Source organism: Strix uralensis, chromosome 9, assembly GCF_047716275.1.
Source record: "Strix uralensis isolate ZFMK-TIS-50842 chromosome 9, bStrUra1, whole genome shotgun sequence".
NCBI lineage: Eukaryota > Metazoa > Chordata > Aves > Strigiformes > Strigidae > Strix > Strix uralensis.
In genome coordinates this window covers 1,910,747-1,931,115 of record NC_133980.1, presented here as the reverse complement: position 1 = coordinate 1,931,115, position 20,369 = coordinate 1,910,747, and the positions used below count along the sequence as shown (strand labels likewise).

The following is a 20,369-nucleotide window of genomic DNA, read 5'->3' as shown; positions in this document are numbered from 1 at the left end:
GCAGGATGCCTCGCTAATACTGTAAAGAAAATAGGCCCTGTTTACTGTTTGTAACTCATTTTTAAGCCTGATTTCTCTCTGGGAGCAGCCTGCTGGGTATGTGGTGGCATCTCGGGGCACCCAAGCAGTGCCCATTGCATCGTTGCTGCAGAGGAGCCAGGGATGGAGCGGGGTCCCCAGGACTGAGCAGGGTCCCCAGGGCAGGAGGGTATGGGGACTGGCAGGGTCTGCAGCCCCAGGGACAGAGCAACCATGAGAGCATAAATAACTGCCCTGGCTGCAGCAATAAACTCATATTTCTTACTGAGTTCTGTGACTCCCTGTCCTTTGGAGCCGAGCAGCGACTGCCAGGGCACTGGCACTACACTGGCCACTAACAGTTAATTAACACTAATCATTTAAATGGACAAAAATGGGCTAAACTTGCTCAGAGAGGCAAAAGAAAGCAGTAGTTAGTCACCACTCCCAGTGTCGCACAAGGCACCTTGCAGTCACCAGGCACTGCCACATCTCGGTGCGCTCTTCCCTTGAGAAAGCAGCCAGGAACCGCTATTCTACACTGACCCCATGAATTTCTGCCCCATCAAACTATGGTGAAAGGACTCTGGTCAGATGCGGGGCTGCGTCAACCCTTGGAGTGCCCGCTGTTACTCGGACAATGACTCCGGGCATCGCTGTCTCAAGATCAAGATGAGGTGTCTTTTATATCATGAGGATTCTCGTCCTATTTATGGAAAGAAAAAAAAGAAAGGAGCTTGGCAGAGGGGAGATTACACTGCCAATCTTAACGTTATTGTGAGATTTCTTCTGCAGGCAGTGACAAGCAGCTAAAGATGATGAAGGCTCCATTTATAACCTTGGAGGGCTGTACAAGAGACACGGTGCCTCTTGTACCAGGCTTCTGCCCTCCCACTGAAAAGGGAGATTTCCTCTTGAGGGAAACGTTGGCTTGAGGAGTTTTTACCCCGATGAAGAGTAGAGTTCAACTGTATTCTTTTTTTTCCTTCTTTGCTTTGGCCAAAGCCACACTTTTCTTTATTTCTAAGCATTTTTTTTTCCTCGAGCAAAACAAAATGCCCTGTTATCAAGCAGCTACCCTGCTACCCGCAGGCGTGCTGTGTGCGACGGGCAGCTGCACAGCAATCCCTCCCTCCTCGGCAGCGCCAGCTTCTCACTGGGTTTAGTTTTCTATTTTTGCCACACTACCGTTTAGGAATTTTGATAAACGTTTCATCATACGCCTCTTACACATTTCAGTCCATGGTTGTTTTCATTTCTTCCACCTCTACTCCTTTCAAGAAAAACTGAAGTCAACTCCGAATACATATATATATATATCTCTTCTTGTTTACCAGCGACTGCTCCCATGGGTATGGCGATGGGATGGTTTGTGAAGAGCACATGCCTGCATCACTCAGTCTGCCAGCTGGATGGCACAAATGGCATCACTTAAGAAGGGGAGATTTTTTTTTAATGCTTCAAAACCCAGAAAACAGCCTCTAGGAGCCTAATAATAATTTTGAAGTAGCTTAAAGTTCCCTGACGGGAACCATGTCACCTTCCCTCCCTGCTTCCCAGGGCTGGGGGCTGGCCATAGAGCAGGTGCCTGGTCCCCCAACACTGTGACAACAGGGGGCACCCACCAGGGCTGCCCTGCTCCTCTGCTGGAAAAGCCACTCGGGATGAAAAAAAGCATCTGCTAGCACAGCTGGGGGATCAGATCTGCAGCCTGAGTAACGAGGTATGAAACACACAAATTGAGGAGAGAAGCACGGATCCTTCCCACCACCCGTCTCCCAAGGTCCCCGTGCGGGGACACCCTGTGACAGCAGAGCTGAGACCAGCCCTGGGGCAAGGAGGGACACAGCTGTCCTGGCCAGGGACCTGGCCACAGGGTGATGCAAAGAGCTTCACGCAGGATACTCATCTCTAGATGTTCCTTGAAGCCAATATTGCATTGCTTTCGTGATGAAAAGCTTTTTTAATTTGCTCTGAGACTTTTAAGAAAGGTAAATATATTTCTGATTTTAGATTAAGCAAGCTTTGCCTGCTACTTTGGGGACCAGAGTAACCTACAATAAAGAAATCTGCATTAAGTACTCATACTCTCTTATTAGCTCTCCGTTACCCACGCCTCCCAAGGCAGCCCGGACCAGGCCGGGGGGAGCGGGACATGGTTCTGCTCTGGCTGGGCTGGACCAGATGAGTATTTCTAATGGCTGATCCATCACCTGCTGATGCCCAGACACAGACGTCACAGGAGACCCCGAGTGACAGCAGAGAAACCTCACCTGCCTGCACACAGTGAGTGAAGAAAACAAAATGAACATCCCAAGTTTATCCTCTATTTGGTTGCACCTTACCACATACAACCACACCATTTGCTTGAACAGGACCCTCGCACGTTGGCAGGAGTAGCTGGAGCAGGGAACGTTTTCAGGTTACCTACAAATCGCTCTCCGTTGGAAGTGGCTATTTGCTCATGGGAAGAGCACAGGCCCATAACGAGATGGAGCAGGGATTGTATGTCTTGTGGAGGTAGCTCAGCGCTTATTGTGCATGCCAGATAGTGCAGAACTGACAGATGGTTCAACAGATGCTCTGGGATAGAAGTGGCTTAGTAGGTGAACCATAAAAAAAGCATGAAGTACATAGAAAGAATCAACACCGCACCATTCATAATAAAAAATGTCCCTTTTTTCACCCTGCTCAAAATCTCACCAAGCACCACGGTTGATACCTTACTGCCAAGCCCCAGTGCTGCTAACAGTATCTGCAGCATCTTAAAAGCTGCAAACGCCTGAGATCCGCTGTGGGAAATATATTCAGCACTGCCTCATTAGATGACAACTGACTGAGCAGGGAGGTCACTTCTCCCTCTGAGATACAACATCTCATCTTCCTTGACCTCATCAGCTACTGCAAAATCTGCACTGGTCCTAAAATCCCAGGCCAGTTCCCTGAACCCATAGCTGTTGGCACTGGTTGGCCAGGGCAGCAGCACCACCATCCATCCAAGGTTTGGGCCAGGTCACACAGCCCTACGTTCGTTAAGAAAATAGGTGTCACGAGTGCTGAAAGTCAAGCCAGGAGCTTTGAAGGGGCCTGTCGAGCTCCAGGTTTGTTTGATATACATGTACTCATCTATGACAGTTTCTGCAGCCTGCAAGTCTTTCTTCTTGCTATTTTTTATTTAGCTGTGAAGCTAATCTTCTGCCACAGTGTGAATGGTTGTGTTAACTCCGATGGGAAAAGAGAAAGAATGAAGGAATGGGAACTGGCGCCCATTAAATAGGGCACTAACCCCAAAACATACTGATGGAGGTTCCTGGATAACTGAGTTACACAGCCATGTACCAAATACATATATATGCTTATCAGCAATTATAAACGTAATTAGAGTGCAGAAACAGTCACAGATCTTGCAAGTTCTGAAATTCATTCCCTGAATTTAACACTCGGAATTTAACGAGGACCTGCCAGGACAGAGGGGCGGGCGGCTGCGGCACCGAGGCCGAGCCCAGCCCTGGCAGAGCATTGTTGCTCTGCGTGCCTGGGGGGACCGCGCTGTGCCCCAGGGAGGACCCCACCATGCCCCGGGGGGTCAGCATCCTCGCATGACCCCTCAGCTGAGCCCACCAGAGACTCATCTTGTGCTGCTCATGCACTTGGGGCAGAGAACCCAAAAGCTTAACAACCGGTCCTTGTTTCTGACCATGCATTGGATCGCACCCCTGGTTTTAGTGCTGGCAGCAGCACACGCTCTCTGGGCAGCCCAGCGGATGTGGACAAGGATGGGGACAAGATGGGACACCCCCCTCTCTAGAGCTGACTACACCAGGGGTAGGGATATACAGGTTTCATTTGACCCAAAGAAGACCTGCCTTAAATGCAAATGCAAATTCACTTTCTCTGAAGGAATCAGGAAAAGGAAATAAAAAACTAAAAAATGTTAAAGCCACCACTGGGACATAAAGGAAACTTCAATTTCCTTCCAAGAGATACAAATTCATTTCAGTGAACTGTAAATATATAGGGCTCCAGGACTTCACGAATTGGGTATTTCATATTTAAGCTGCCCCACCTGAATATTTAATAAAAAATTGTTTTTCATTTCCTACCATCATCAGCCTAAGCCTGTAAGCCAGGATCAGTCACGTTAAAACCTTTAATTCAAGCTTCCACTAACCTTCCATGGGGGTATTATTGTCTGGCCGGTTGGCGAAGACGACGTCCACGTACTCCAGCTGCAGCCTCTGGAGAGAAGCCTTGAGCCCTGGAAACAGCAAAGTAGAGACAAGAACCTGCATGGTCAGAGCGAGGCGGGAGAGCTGACAGGTACAAAATCAGCGCCGCATTAGGACTAAAATAGTGCTTGTTGTGTTTATATGCATATATATATTTTATGTATATACCCACCCAACCATATAGCATATGAGAAGGATCCTGCATAATGTTGTCCTGTATCTGTGCAGCCATTTTAAGAAGAAAACACCAGTCTGGCCACGTGCAGAGTCCCCCCCGTCCATGAGAATTTGTTTTATTTAATTACGCTGAGATTTGGATTGGAACAGACACCGGCTACCAAGCACGTCCATGACCAGCCTGTCAAGAGGCAGCTGCTAGAGACCGAATTCAGCACTCCACTTCTGTTCAGAGTTAATTTAATCTAAATTATATCACAGAGCCTTCCCATGCAAGCCCAGGGCACATCTCCTTGGTCCTGTCCCACCTAATGAAGCCCTGCCCCAGAAATGTGAGGGTGGTGGCACTCGGTTTGATATGCTCTGATGAGCAGATAAAGCACCACAGAGGGCTTTGCCCTCCCAGCAGGGTAAGCAGTCTGTGCCCTCCCTGTGCCAACCTCTGCACAGGGCAGAGAGTTTTGTAGAGCAAGACTAGGCATGGTTTTGCAGCCACAAGTCCAGGACTGCCCAGGCTTCAAGAGCTTCTCTCTGAGGATCTGATGGGAGAGGGCATCAAAAGCCTACAAACATATAGATATATATATATATGTGCGTGTGTGCATGAGAGAGAGAAGAGGATTTCTAACACTTATTTTCTATGAATCTTCCCAGGAACAAAATGTTTTTATGAATGTTCATGAAGAATGAGCCAAAATAGAGCAGTCTGAAAATGCTCGCTGAATTTTGAGATGAAAAAACATGGCCATTTTTGCCAAATGTATTTATAGAAAATAGCTAACATTGACCTTAACATTATTCGCTATGTGTTCTGTGAAGTTATTTCAACTGCTGCCAGTATTTTTCTATCATTTCATGAAGCAGCTCCACAAGAAATGGAAAACGGGCGGGTTTGAACCACCTGCGACATGACTGCAGCTTCCCCAGGCACCTCTGGGTCTAGTGCCACCAGCAGTCAGGACACCTTCTCATGGGGGGGTTATTCAAATGAAAGTTCAATAAAATGTTGCTAAAAAACTTTCTCCAGCATCACCTTAATATGGAAGTCATATCCTAACGTAGCAGCACTCTGCAAATTCTAAATAATGAAAACTTTCCAGGACAATCCCAGATGTAGAAGCTGGTTACTATGAGGCAAAACCAACTGTGCTGGGGTGTGGCGGCTGTATTAGCCCCGGTGTGGTGTGGGTGGTGGTGACATCCCAGGTGAGGGGTGGATAATATAAATATAATAATAATACTTCCCATATAATCTACATTTTAATGTACACAAAACAAATCCCAGTGGTTGAAAGTTGTGACAAATGGGCCATTGCAGATTCCAGTGGTAAAACGTGCAAATAGCCAAACACGAGTTAAAGCTGCCATTTGGGGTGGAAAAACCTGGTTTTCTGCAGATGGATGTGACCTTCTGATAAGCAGAGACCAGAGCATACCTCCCCCCTACCCTGTGCTGTGAATGGTAACAGACTGGTCCCCCCCTGTGCCATCAAACCACCGACACCACGGCACACTAGTAATGTAGACAAGCCTGAATTTTTCTTTTCTAATTTGTCTTGGCAGCAAACAGTTTAACCAGCCACCACTGTAAACAATTAGGGCTTATCTCGTAGATCAAAAAAAAGGAGGCTAATTACACCAACACACGCAGTGCAATAACAAGAACCGCTTTCCATGGCTGTAGCCATGGTGGCATGTTGCTTTATGGAGGGGGCTACTCCCCCAGGGGCTCAGCCCCGGATTAGCCAGGCTGGCATCGCTCACAGGGAGCGCAGCCCCTGCCCTGGGCTCCCCCAAAGCCCTTGGCAGAGATCATATCACTCCCCAGTAACCCAAAGAGCACATTTTGCACATCCCTCCATGGCAGCAGGCAGAACTGGGTCAAACAGCAACAAGAGGCAGGCAGTGCGAATCCCTCTGCAGAGAGCTGAGGCACAGGTACCAAGCCTGATGCTCCCCCTCTGCCCAAAGTCTTCCCAGCCCCTGAGGAGCCAGACACCCCACTACCTCCCTTCCATGGCTTTACGCAGCTTTTCTCCAAAGGCATGATATTTTTACTCAGGATTTATGTAAAAAAACAGACCCAGGCCCCCGTGCTGCTGGCTGCTTTTCTGGATCTGCACAGGCTGGGGGGCTGTCAGCCCCATGGTCCTCCCGGGGGAGGGGGTCTTGGGGTCTGCCCCAGCCCCTGTCAGGAGCCAGCCCAGGCTGGCACCTCTCACTGGGACAAGGTCCTGGCTGATACTGCTCCTTAATATGACAGAAATGTGTCTTTTTATGGGCATTGCTCTATTTGTGTCCTGCATGTAAAATCCTGTGCAATTTATAATTATGCCCATGTTGCATATATATATGCATATAACTATGACCAAGGTGCCTGACCTGACACCCAACAGCCCTCTGAAAAGAGCCAGATTGGGTGAAACATGCTTATCCGTATAGGAAAACGTATGTACTCTCACTCCCTCTCCAACAATAACGTATCCAAGAGAACAAAAAAAGCAATCAGAAGGAAAATGAGGAGCTCGTGTTGGACCCAGCAGAGACCTGGGTGAATAAATCCCTGGGGATGGGCAAGGCAGTGGACGGCATCACTCATCAGGATGCAGGACTGGATGTAAGGAGCCGGGCAAGGGAACATATGACAAAATTGAGCACCTGAGAAGAAATAACACTGCAAGCAACCCACAGCCCTCCCCAGCCGGGGGGATGGGACCTGGCACCCCTCCAGAGGCTATTTCTGCCAGCTGACATCATGCCCCACGTCCTCATCCCTCCCTGCTCTGAGGGAGCCCATGCAGCCACGGCCTCCGGGAAAGAGCTGGGGTGACAGCAGAGCAGCTCCAGACCCCCCAAACCTTCCTATCTCACAGCAGTCGGGATCAGGGCAACGGTTCAAAGCTGCCGGGAGCAGCGAGGAATGAAACCCCAGCATGGCAAACCCTGATCGCTGCAGGGAAGTGATAAATCTGCAAGCAACGCACACATGGCTGGCCGTGGACAACATGCTTGCTTATTATAGCAAAAACCCCAAAGGTTACGGCTGCATAGAGGTATGGTGGAGAAGGCTTTGTGTGTGCAACACCTTTGTGCAGACTTTTTGAGAAAAAACAGAAAAATCCTTTGGTTGGGGGTCAAGCAGACCTGAGTCATGGGGGAGAAATCACCCCAGGGGTCCAGCTGGTTGCACCCCACCATGCCCACGTCAGGGCATTCGGGCATGGCCAGACCCCCGCCCCGTGCAACACGTACCTTCAATGATGTGTTTTCTCGAGAGCCCTCTTTCCGTTTCAGCTCTGCAAAGGGAAAACAGGTACATGGCTGTTAGAGATCTGAGGTGCTAACAACTGGGGAGAGCTGATTTTGTATTCTAGCTTAAACATCCCAAAACTGAAGCTACATTATGCCAGGGCAGGGTCAGACTGGCTCTTAGGAAGTATTTCTTTGCAGAAGGGGTTGTTGGGCGTTGGAATGGGCTGCCCAGGGCAGGGGGGGAGTCCCCATCCCTGGAGGGGTTGAAGAGTCGGGTTGACCCAGCGCTGAGGGATCTGGAGTTGAGAACGGTCAGTGTGAGGTTCATGGTTGGACTGGAGGATCTTCAAGGGCTTTTCCAACCTGAATGATTCTGTGATTCTGTGACAGAGACACTGTGAACCTCATCTGGACTCCCAGTCTCAAAGACAACAGCATCTGGGATGAGTGGTACCACTGGTAACAGCCCTGCTACAGCTATTGCCTGACCATAAGGCTCCTGTCTGGTGTTCCCACGCAGAGGGGTAAGGATACTGCCAGGGCAGCAGGGCCATTTCGGAGCAAGGCAGCCTTTGCCCTGTGGGTCCCACCCCTCAGAGCCGCAGTGATGCTTGGGGTGGGAGCACACCCAGCACAGCACCCCAGCCTCTGCGGGGGGCTGCCACCTCTGCCAGGCTCCGACTCCTTCAAAGACTTGGCAAAACGAGGAAAAGAAAACAACAGCAACAACCCCCCCCCCCCCTCCAAGTTGTCATTAATCTCCACCTGGTTGTACGGCTGTGAAAGGGAAAGCATGTAGCAGCAAACACTGTTATGAGTAACTGTGAGACTTACTTTCCACCCCAGTACAGTTTTGTTGTTATGACCAGACTGGACCTTCTGCAAACAGAACAAAAAAATTACTATTGTTAAAAAAAATTATATTATAAGTAACCAAGCAGGGTGCTGCCCATCGACAAGCGGCAGGACTCTGGCTTCCTGCAGCGGCAGCACTGCCTGGTTTCACAGCCCTGGACTCCAGCAAGTGTTTATACATCACTATAATCCTTTTTACAAGCAGCCACGTCTCCCCCCTAGCTCAGGTCAGCTGCAGGCAGAGAGTGACCATAGGCTGGTGTCCAGAAAACAAAGCTAATTCAAGTGAAGTGATAAAAAAAAAAAAAAAGATACATTTTTAGTTATGGAGTAAGCAACCTCCAGAGCCCTTAACCAAGAACCACAGTGCTATTCCCTCCCAGTGCCCAAGTCTAGTGCTGCTCATTATCATGCAGTATTCCCAGAGTTATTAAAACTCCAGGAGGGATACATTCACTGAATTAACCTATACATTCCCACGTGATACTAAATCAAAGATTTATCATCCACAAACTACCTTGCTACATAACTGTACAACACACAATTTCTCCAGCTTTTGCTAGACTTAACTCGTTTTCTTCTACAGTATCCAGAATATTTCTTACTGGATAATCATCCCCCTAACACAGGGAATACTGATTTTGGAGACAGCACTGCTAGAACCCATCCTTTAGTTGAGGGCTGAATATGACACACATGGGAGGTCTTTAAAGATTATGTAAATGCCCTTAAAACTACACAACATATGCTAATGTGCATCATTTAAATTAGGTATCATCTCCTACCAGGCTACCCAAGATGAAGGCCCATCACAGCTTTGCATTCTTAATACACAGTTTTATATACACAGATAAGGACGCCGGCGCAGAAACCATCCGTCTCGTTACACCGTGCGTGGCAACGACAACGGATGTGCTCAGAAGTTGTGCTGACCGTGCTGTGCACAGGGACAACGGACTCATGCAACGGTCGAGGCAGCACCACAGCCTCATGAAACTGCCATGCATTCCCGAAAAACCAGGGGAGCGTTTTTATTTCGTGCTTGAAAGGTCTGGCTGCTCCATGCATGACTGCCTGGAAACTGCAGCCTTTGCCCCCGGGCCAGAATCACCTAACATGCATCTTTTTTTAAAAAAAAGTCAGGATTCTCATCTGCTCAGGGGTCCCAGTGATTTGTGGGTGACAGGGATTGTTGTCCAGTGGTACAGTACCTCCAGCCCTTCTTCTTCAGGATGTTCCCCAGGATCACCTCAGCCCTGTGCAAGAGAGAGAGCCCCACGTGAGGGGAGACAGGAGGATGCTCGGCACCAGGTGCGCCACCGCAGCTCCCCAAACACCAGCCTCCAGCACCCCTCTTGGCTCTGCAGCTCTCCCCTCCCCTCCCCAGGTGACAGTGACCCAGCACCAGCTGGGACAGGGTGGGCAGACAGCCCTGTCACAGGGGACAGTCCCCTCCATCAGTACAAAGCACCTTGTCCCATGGGGATAGACCTCCACCCTGGTGCCTTACGTCTGCTTGAACCTGCTCTGAGAAGGCAGAGCCGCTTTGTCCCCATGTCAGGGACGTGATGTCCCAGTCCAGCTTTCATACTGAATACAAAGCCATATAAATCAGCCAAAGTCAAATATATCATGGCTGGATATTTTTTCTCCCCCAATTCTGCAGTGACACTAAGAGCATTAGCTCTCCTGCAGCCAGAGCAGCTCCCCGTGCCGGGACTGGCGCCTGGGAGCTGTCACTGGCACAGGCCATTCATCACCATTAAAATGCTCACTGACTTCATTTATTCAAGACATTTTTCTCCCTGTGCTAACAGCAGAGCTATACATTTCAATCTTCAGCTGGGTACAACAAGGTTTTGATTTTTTGGGGTGGTTTTGTTTGTTTGTTTTTTGTTTGGTTGGTTTGGGGTTTTTTTTTGGTTTTTTGGGGTTTTTTTTAAGAGTGCTCCAAATATAAAGGTTTTTCTGTCCCCTCTAGGAGAGAAAGGGGCTTCCCAAGCACCACCAGAGCCAGAGCCCCATCCATCACAAGTGACCATGACACGGGGAGGAGCAGAGCCAGGCGGAGGGAGCCCAGGGAAGCAGAGTGGGACGCTGGGCACTCACTTGCCGGCTGCGTACACCTCGGCCGTGTCGAACAGGTTGACGCCGCTCTCGTAGGCGATGGTCATCAGCTGCTCGGCCACCTTGGGGAAGCAGAAACAGAGAGGTGAGGGGTGGCAGACCTCATCCTGAGCGGCCAGCGGCTCGTCCCGCATGGGGACAAACCCCTGAAGGTGCAGCAAAGGGGCTTCAGCGGGGCTGGGAAGGGTAGTAACAGCCCCTGCCCAGGGGGTGAGACCCTTTCTGGGCACGTCGGGGTTCGTGGGCTGGTTCTAATAGCACCAAAACACGGATTTACATCAACTTCCCTTTGACTCATCCTGGGAGGAATTAATCTCCTCCCACAGGAACTTTCTAATAGGAAAGTGGCCAAGAATTTAATAGGGTTATAGAAGATACTCTGCAAATCTGTGGAGTTTAATACAGAAAGGATATTTCCATGGCAAAAGTTTAATTCTTTTTTGGCTACCTGACAGGCTGTCCTGCAGTTCTCCAGACAGCTTCATGGGGTATTTAAACTGCTGAAGGTCATTTATGTGATCCCCATCAGAGCCCCAGGAGCCCCGCTGCTCCCTGGGGGGGATTCTACTCCCGGAGAGGTGGGTGCCTGGCCAGGGCACCCATGCATGGCCAACATCTTATGGGTGGGTGTCCCTCAAGGACAGGGCAGCGTTTCAGGCCTTTTTTTCAATGCATGAACACTTTGCATTGACTCATTCTAAATGAGAATTGCAGGAGAGCCAGGGAGCAAATTTATAATTGAAACAAGTCGTCTCGCTTCAGCCTGCGACGTCAAGAAACGGGAGTGAACTCTGTGATCCACCATCAGCAGAAGAAATACCACCAAAGATCAAGTGAATTAAAAAGCAAAAAACCTTCGAGTTCAGACTCCTGGGCTGTTTTCCTTCTGCCAAAGTTATTTTGGGGTTTTTGTCACGTACCAGAGGGAAGGTGGCCGGGAGGCTGCTCTTCTTTTGATGACTAGCATCTGCAGCGTACCTGAGACGGAGGGAAGCCCACGTGCTGCCCAGCACTCGGAAGGATTATTAACTGAGATTAAGAGCCATCTGGTACAGGCAAGAGTGCGTAGGAAGCCCAGGCTCATTTTCATTTGTTTCATCTTATTATGTAAAAAATAAATCATCAGGCAGCTCCTTGTAAGCTGAGCCCCTGCCTGTATTTATGACTGTTGCCGATTACATACATGTTGCAAAAATAGTTTCCAATTTCTTCTCCAGGAGGGGTGCCACTTCCACTGGTAAGGAGGAAATATTGCTCCAAACAGCACAGAAAAGAAGATCACTTTAAGAGATAGATGGGGGTTTTTATTAAAGTTGATCTCTGGAAATGTCAGATTCATTAAGGTTTTTTTTGTAGCAGAAGCACAAGCTTTGTATTGCTTTGCATAGTAACTCTCTGCCATTTCCTCGTACAGAAACAGGCTCCTCTGGTTTCGGTAGCCATGGTTTCATTTAAAAATATCTCATACTGGTTTTTAATTCATGCATCATACTTACATCAAGCATCACTTACCTCGTCTGAGATCTGACCTCCAAAAGTGACCCATGTCCCTAGAAGGAATAAAATAATCTGTTACTATGAGAGGTTTTTGCTGACAAAAAATTTGCTCTCCCAAAATTCAGTCTCCTTTGGATTAAATGGGTTTAAAATGGGGTTAATGGGTAGGACAGGGACAGGCAGCAGAGCACCCTCTCCGTGGGGGGGACAGCAGGGCCAGGCGTGCAGACCTGGGACTGGCACATGAACCTGCTCAGGGAAGTGCCAGTAAGATCCCGTGTTGCCAAAACACACAGTTTTATTGAAATCCAAAGCTCTTCGCAAAACTGAGTTCATTTTCCAAAGCTTCAATTTGACAAATTGGAAAAAATTGATGATGCTGCTGAAACATGTCATTTGAGGAATGAAACTCTTCCTAAATTTGTGCTTCGCTATTTAGCATCATACAAGTCAAAATCGGGGCGGGGGGTGGGGGGGGGAAATATTTCTATTGACATGAAGTATTTAAAACCCAAAGTGACTTTTCCCCAGGAACTTTTCCATAAAGCCAGTGTCTGACACCAGCACAGCTGATGAGCAGCGCTTTCGCTCGCTGGCCTAAAAAGTAGCTGCAGTTTAGGCTCAGTTGCAGAATCCATTCTATTACTGGGAAAAACTTGAAGCATTATTCCTTTATGACCACTGCTTAAAAGAAAAAAATTCCTGTGGTGGAAAGAGCATGTGGATTTAACTGGATATTCCTAAGCTATAGGAACATTTCCTATATATATTTTGTGTGTGTGTATATATATATATATATATTAGGAATACATATTTCCTAAGCCCCCGGAAACAAGAGGCAGCAGAAGCACCAGATCCCATATGGGACACCGAGCAGACAGCGTGTACTCACCCTGGCAGACATCATTCCTGCCCTACTTATCTGACCTTTCAAAACACCCCATGGAAAATGATGCTGAGACAAGAGAGGAGCCCACGACGTTACCTGTGCCTTCTGCCAGCTTGTCACAACATCACTTGGATCTACAGCACAACTTTTCCCCACAGTTTTCAAGACCTACACGCCAGCTGCATATAAAACTACATGTTACTCATTTAATGAATGGGTCAAAGCTCACGTGGCTCACACAAAACTCGCCAGAATTTAAAATTCTGCCTTATATCATCCCTCCAGAAGGAGGGCAGAGGGGCTCAGGCCCTGAGCTGGAAAATTCAGTGTGATTTGGGCAAGACAGAGGAGAGACTGCTCTGCTGGGGAGGAGTCAAGCTCTCTTGCTGCTAGGGGGGAAAAAAAATTAAATGCGCCCTGCCTGCTTGCACTTGCAAAGGGCCTGGTGCAACAGATACATAAATGCTCTCATGCCTTCATTAAAAATATATTGGTTAGCTCATTGCTCACAGTGAGCGTGGAAGATGAACCTTGAGCAGGAGTCAGAAAGCAAAGAGCATGCCTGCCGCTTTGATCAGTCCCTGGTTAGAAACAAAACAAGTAGAGTTGGCTCCATGAGGAGAATCTTGCTCTATTTCCCTCAAAAAAGGTCCATCTGAATTTTTTTTATGCATCAGGTTTCTTTGAGTACAAATAAAGTTATTTTTAAAGATGCTGGACTTGGCAGTGCTGGGTTAACAGTTGGACTTGATGATCTGAAAGGTCTTTTCCAGCCTAAACGATTCTATGATTCTGTGCACGTTTACTGCGTAACTGAAACTCTTCATTTCTGGCAGAATAACCCAAGCTCTGGAAAAGCCAAGTTTTCACAGATGAGAAATGCAGAACACAACCAATGATAGCGAAATAAAAAGAATGAGCAAAGAGCACAGACTTAACTGGTTTTGCATTTACTTCTGCTCTCTGTAAGGGCAATAATCAGGCAATGGCAGCACTCGCTGAGCCCTTGCTACGCCTTCCTGGTTACAGACCTCAGGAAAGGTACTTTCTCTTATCTTCGGAGTAAAATGGTCTGGTCCCACACAATAAAGATAAAAATAGGTTTCAGTTTATCATTAAGCTTCCTTATGCAGATGAAAAAAATCCAAACGAAGCCCGATTTCCATGTTAAAGCTTCAGAAGCATTATTTTTATAGGAATACATTAAAAAGCATTTCCCCTGAAAAATGGGTTGAGACTGTTTATCCCAAAGTGGTATTTTTCGCTCAAGTATGCATACAGGTCCCCAGCTCAGGTGAGAAGAAAAGGAATTATTTATACACCTTGTGCACTGCACATCCTGTCTCCAATTTACGTGATGTCAACCTTACAACACAAACCGTGCCCCACTGAGCAGCAGAGCGTAACGCAGACGGAAAATGCTCCAGTGCTTGGGTGTCTGGAGAGGAGCCCCAGCACTGGCAACAGCTCATGTAAGAGTAACGAGCACTTCATCTCTTTAAATATAATTAGTAAATATACACAATACTGGGTACACCTGCTCTGGGTCTGCCTGTCTCCCTGCCACGCTCCCAGACCCCAGCTGGGGGGATGCAAAGGGCCTGGGACCCCTCAACAGCAAGCAGGGTTGGGACCATGTGGGTGGGGAATCCTTGGGGTGCTTTTTTCACCTTGATCATTGCAAAAACCAGCCAGGGAGGGGAGTTTTTGCTCAGCAAGGTGATCTCTAAAGCATGAGATGTGGTTGGGAAAGCAAGATGCTCTGTTAGGGTCCCCTCCAGAGCTGGGAAGGCAGTGCATGAATCCCCCTCCCACAACCACCCCCAGGCAGTCGGTGTGGGGGGTGGTGGGCACCCATTAAAGCTGCCGGGGTAGCTTCCAGGGCGCCCGCTGCTCCACTCTGATTAAACAAAAATTCACTCCAGAAAGTGCAAGGCGCACTTGGCATTTCAAACAACGGCTGAGGATGATTCACAACCTCAGCCAACAGGAGTATTTTGGAAGAAAAATACACTAGAGAAAGATGGTTTTTTAAAATCACCACTTTTCCCCTTACAAAGTGTTTCTCTTGTCTATCCCAATCCACTGTTTACAAACGCATCCCCCACACGACTCAGCATGGCAGTGGCAGATAGACCTCCCACTCCTGCCCCTTGCCCAGCACATTGCTCCCTTGCATTGGAAAGCAACCTCCCAGCTGGATGTCCTCGCCTTCAACAGAGGAATTTCTGTATTAAAACTGGACTTGGCTCCATTTCCATCACATCCCAGAGCCTAGCAAGGTGTGACTATTAGTGGGTTATTTGCTGATGCAAAATTCACCACTCAATAATGTCATTGCCAGCAGATGTGTCACCTCTGCAGGAAAAAGAGAAGGAGTTCCTGTCTGGAAGCCAAAGCTTCGCCTCCTGCCTGTACAATTTTATCCCTGGTTTGCTCCTGGCAAGGATGATGCCACAGGGAGATCTGGCACATGGCTCTGGTCTGGCGCTCGAGCAACCAGCAAACTCTCAGCCCTACACACTGAGTACCCGGGTGCAAATCGGACCCTTCGCCAGGGATCCCGGGCCAGTGGATGTTTGGGGGTGGGTTTGTAAAAGCTTTCCCTCAGAGCAAAGCACTAAGGGGCAACGGCAGCAGCCGACCCCTTTCTGCTCACAAAACAGCTATTTTCATACCCGATGTGAGCACAGGGTATCCCGCCGGTGGCTGCAGGAACCGCTCGTTTAGGAACATTGAATTGGATTTTGGGGGGTTGGGATGGCTGGTTTCATCCTGCTGCTCGTTTCCTCGGAGTCAGGGCTAATCACCTTGTTGGAGTCTGTCTCAACATTTTCTAAAAAATCAACAGGCAGCCTCCACAGGCAGAATTCGCTCCGAATTAACTACAAGAAAAACGTGACCTTATTTTTCCCCCTGCATGGCAATCGCGTTTCAAAGCCAGCATCACAGAAAGGGCCTCGCACCAACCCATGCATCTACCCAGGGTTGGACTATTAAAATTCCTCAATTAAAGCCTCGCCTGGTGTTAGCTTTGCTCAGAGGAGGTGGTGAAAGCCCAGCCTGGGTCTCAGCTCCGGTAGGAGGTTCAGCAACCCAGGAGCGATGCTCAGCCCCCATCGCAGCAGCCCTTTGCTCACCAAACACTCTGCTAACACATCTGACCTCGTGTGCTCGCTCAGCACTGCTCACACTGCAAGCAGCACCCAGCAAATGAATTAATTAGAGAGTGTGAGCTGGGAGAAGCAGGACGTAATTAAAGGGTACGCATTGCCTTAGCACTGCCTGCCTTTGATTTCTGCCCCGCTTCACATTTTTCTCCACTTAATTTTTCATACTACAGGATGAAGCACACTCCCACCTTGCTGAGATTTTGGAAGGCTTTTAAGGAAGATTGCTGAGCCTTCAGAAACTTTAGTAAACCTTAAATTAGATTTTCATGCTACGGACAGTTTAGGGAAACACATTTATCTTTGAGGGAACTAAAAGAGAAGCTATTTAGGAAAGTCATATAAGCTACCCCAAAGGATCTGCAGTGGGAGGGGAGGACATGCTGTGCTGCAGAAGAAATACCTGGACATTCAAGAGAAGGTGGCAAGTGAATTGCAGACTTGCCAGTCCCCCTCTCCCGGCACACAGGGCAAGGGCCGTAGGGCTCACAGCTGCTGGTGCAGGCTGAGGTGCCTGGCCCCAAAGCCATGATGCCCAGTCGCTCTTCCCCAGCCCTGCCCTTGTGCAGAGCAGCCACTTGCTCCCTCCTCAGCCCCCACTTACTCCATGCAGCTGCACTCACAAAGGCTCAATATATTTAGATGCTGCTGCAGTTCCACATGCTTGAAATTAAAGAAAAGCGCTGCAAAATGCTTTTTCCTGCTGCTGCTTCCTTCCCTTCCCCACCACAACATTAGCGCTTGGTGAACTCCAAGGATGATAAATAAAAGCTTTGCACAGATAAGAAGACAACTCTTTTCAAAGCCTAGATCTATTTTAACCACAAGAGCTCTTCTTGGTGGAATGGGCCTTATTTATATGACTTGTGATACAGGGTGACTTTCACATTTCACTCTATTTTAAAATCAAATCTCAAAGTGGGCTGGAAAAAACGAGCTAACCCCCCGGTCACCTGCCCTGCAAGCGCAGGTGCCAGCTGGGGATGGAGCCGGGAGCTGGACGGGGATGTCCGTAGCCACAGCAGGCACCAAATGCAGGCAGAGTCCAGGTCCTTGCCTGCTCCTGCCTTCACCCATTTGCTCCTGAGGCAGCAGCATGGGAGCCCCGCACACCCAACTACTTCCTTAAAGACATATCGGTGCCTCCACTTCCCCGTGCCAGCACCTCTGACCCCCAGGGAAACACAGAACCCCCTTTAACACGGGGTTGGAGAGGCCCCGGCAGAGCAGAGCATCCACCCCTGGCAGCTCCACGCTCCTGATGCTCCAGCCTTGCACCACGGGAAAGTGTTTGCAGCGAGAAAAACAGCCTCCTCCTTTCCACAGCACTTGGTGTTTGTTTGGTTTTTTTTTTAATATATATAGATATATATGTACTTTTAAGCATTCTTCACACAAGCGGTTCAACCACTGTCAAAGAAATTACTCGCCTGAGTAAAGCCATCAGGAGTTGTCCAGCCCATCGCACACGCTCTTACCGGCAGCTGAAGGCCAGCAGCAGCGTATTGAACCGCAGCATCGCTGCGGGGCCAGCACATATGTGCCGCAGTGCTTATAGATGCCCTTTTGGATAAAATATTGATAAGATAAAATATTAATAAGGTAGTCTTCAGTTTTCAAATCAGCATGGAGCAGAAATAACAAGGTACACACACTGGATAAAACAAAATAAAAATCTGCCCGCAGCCCAGGCAGAGTGCCATCCCCCAGCACTGGAGCTCTGACACTAAAAGCTCTTGGGGGCATTCACAGACATCTCAGATGTGGTCTCCGCAGGCTGTCTCTCGCGGGGATCGGGTCATATTAGAAGCATTTTATGCCATAAACACTTGTACAGTTCCAGTCGGGCGCTATGGGTGGAAAGCATCGCCTCCTGCTGCAGGCAAGCGCCACGGCTGATGCACAGAGCTGTTATTAATACACGTAAGGGCTTCTGTCGTGAGCCATCTGCACGAGCGAGCGCCGGCTGGGGCTCCAAGAAAGCACACTTTTTTTACTCAAATACAAGAGCCACTACCACTACTCCAGAGCCACGTGCGGTGGCCACGGAGGTTACTCACCCAGCCCGAGGCACGAGACTCTCAGTCCGGATTTTCCAAGGTTTCTAGAAGGAAAAGAAAACAATTAGAGAATACTGTTAAGCCCTCAAGGGACACACAACTTCAGCCCTTGGGAAACCAACAGCCAAAGAAGATGAGTCCCTGCTTTTGTCCAAATCATCGGTTTTCCTCCAAAAGGGGTAGACCCCCCCTCAGCTGAGACACTGGCTGACTGGTTTGAAGAAGGGTGGATGCACTGCAGGGCTGGGAACAAACCCAAATACATTCAGATGTAACACACACCTGATGTCATTTGGTAGCCCATGAATAAGGCACCTGCATTTCCCTCGCTTTCACCATCAGTTACTATTCATCGATTAAATATTCACCTTATTCAGCTTCACTTTTTTGGTTTTATTCACTCTCACACTCATAAAAACATTCACATCCATCACTGAGGCTCCCGAGCTCATGGATTCCCCCCCCGAATGCAGAAGCTCATGACTTCCCAGCCCAAAGGGAGGCAGCACCTTCATCCCCAACACCAACTGCTTTTCAGCATCCACAAGATAAATTTATTACCCTTCTCCCCACCTCCCAGAGCCAGGCTGAAGACAAGATAATTAGCCATGAGGCCTTGAAATGTGCCATACATTAAACCCCTACCCGAACTTAAACCTATCACTGCAGTACAAAATACCCTTTTAATTATACCCTCCTGCTTTAACCTTTACGTTACAGCTGGATCTGTGCAATTTTTTTGCCAGATCAAGGTATAATTTAGGGACCATCTATCTACCTTCCACTGCAGAGCGCCGCAAACAATCACTGCACTTTTTGCTGCTCCTGATGAATTATTTAAAGCCAAATAAAATAAATAAAAAGCTCTGCTCATCCACAGGCAGGGGATAGTGAAAGGGGTAGGACAGAACTGCCGACATTAGCGCAGGTCATGCCTTGCTCGTTCAGCTCTTTCTCTTTTTACACGCTGGATTTTGTAGCCATTTCAGGTAGTCACTCATACAGCCCAATTTCCCACATCAGAGAGCAACTGAAGGCATCGCCAGGGAGGTCAGGAGAGCCAGCCCTACTGCAGCAGGCAGCCTGGGGGGCAGGGGTGCCTCCCCTCCCAGCCCTCCCCAGGGCCCCCCAACACCACTGCTGTACCCCAAATTTAACATAGCTGAAAAGAATTTGCCCTTGAGTAGCTATTTGAGAAGCTGGAGCTGTATTTCCAACACCACAAGCCCCCGGGCTCACGGCACAGTTTGGACAGGCACTGACCTGATTTTTTTTTTCCTCTCTTTTTTTTCCCCCTTTTTTTTTTTGAGCAAAAGCATAGCTGGACCCCTACATACCAAAACCCAACACTGCACAGAATAGCACAAATTATGCCAATCCTCCCCTGCTCACCAGCACAAAGCATAACCCTTAAAAAGTTCAAAGGCAAATACCCAGCAGCTGCCTGCGTGCTCCAGACAGAGCCACAGGCAGGCAAGAGGAGCTCCGGCTCACGGGACTGGGATTTCCACGTTACTTCTGGAGACAGCCCACCCGCTGCATAAAGCTCTTTGGAGAAGTCAAGTACTACCGTGCCTTTCCAAACAGTTTATGCTTATTTTGTAGAAGAGGGGGTTTTTTAAGTCCTATTTCTTCTCGCTGAGCTGTTCTTTGCCTTTCAAAGTCTGGCTCTGGGCAGGGACATGTCTTCAAGGGCACAGCTTGGCCACAGAGATGTACCCTGCTCTCTACAGAGATATAAATATATATACACACACATATATCTGTTTATATATATAAATCCATATACATACCCTTTATACATATGCATATATAAATGCATACAGATATACATATAGTCGAAGTGAAACCCTCTGGTATTTGGATGCATTTCTAGGGGACGTTGCTTCCCCCAGCAGTGGCATCTGTCTTGGGGTCTCAGACCAGGTACCAGCTGGCTGTCCTGCCCTCCCTCCCCACAGGTCCCCTGTCCCCCTGTGCCACAAAGCTACATCAGGGCTCATCCCTCTGCACACTGGGGACACAGAGAGTAAAGCACACACACACGCCAGGTTTTGCTCTGGAAGAGCCATAACCAGCTCTTTGCAGAGCCTGG

At 48.6% G+C, this 20,369-nt stretch overlaps 1 protein-coding gene across 4 annotated transcripts in view; it reads right to left on the bottom strand.

Moving 5' to 3' along the window:
• KCNAB1 (potassium voltage-gated channel subfamily A regulatory beta subunit 1) overlaps positions 1–20,369 on the bottom strand; it is an 80,914-nt gene that overhangs the window by 7,471 nt on the left and 53,074 nt on the right. For all 4 annotated transcript variants that reach the window (XM_074878395.1, XM_074878394.1, XM_074878396.1 and 1 more), the window contains 7 exons: positions 18,275–18,318; positions 12,171–12,208; positions 10,641–10,720; positions 9,743–9,787; positions 8,511–8,555; positions 7,677–7,720; positions 4,190–4,276 (listed from right to left, as the gene is read on the bottom strand). In XM_074878395.1, the coding sequence (XP_074734496.1) occupies positions 4,190–4,276; positions 7,677–7,720; positions 8,511–8,555; positions 9,743–9,787; positions 10,641–10,720; positions 12,171–12,208; positions 18,275–18,318 (383 nt within the window). The remainder of the gene's footprint in view (positions 1–4,189; positions 4,277–7,676; positions 7,721–8,510; positions 8,556–9,742; positions 9,788–10,640; positions 10,721–12,170; positions 12,209–18,274; positions 18,319–20,369) is intronic.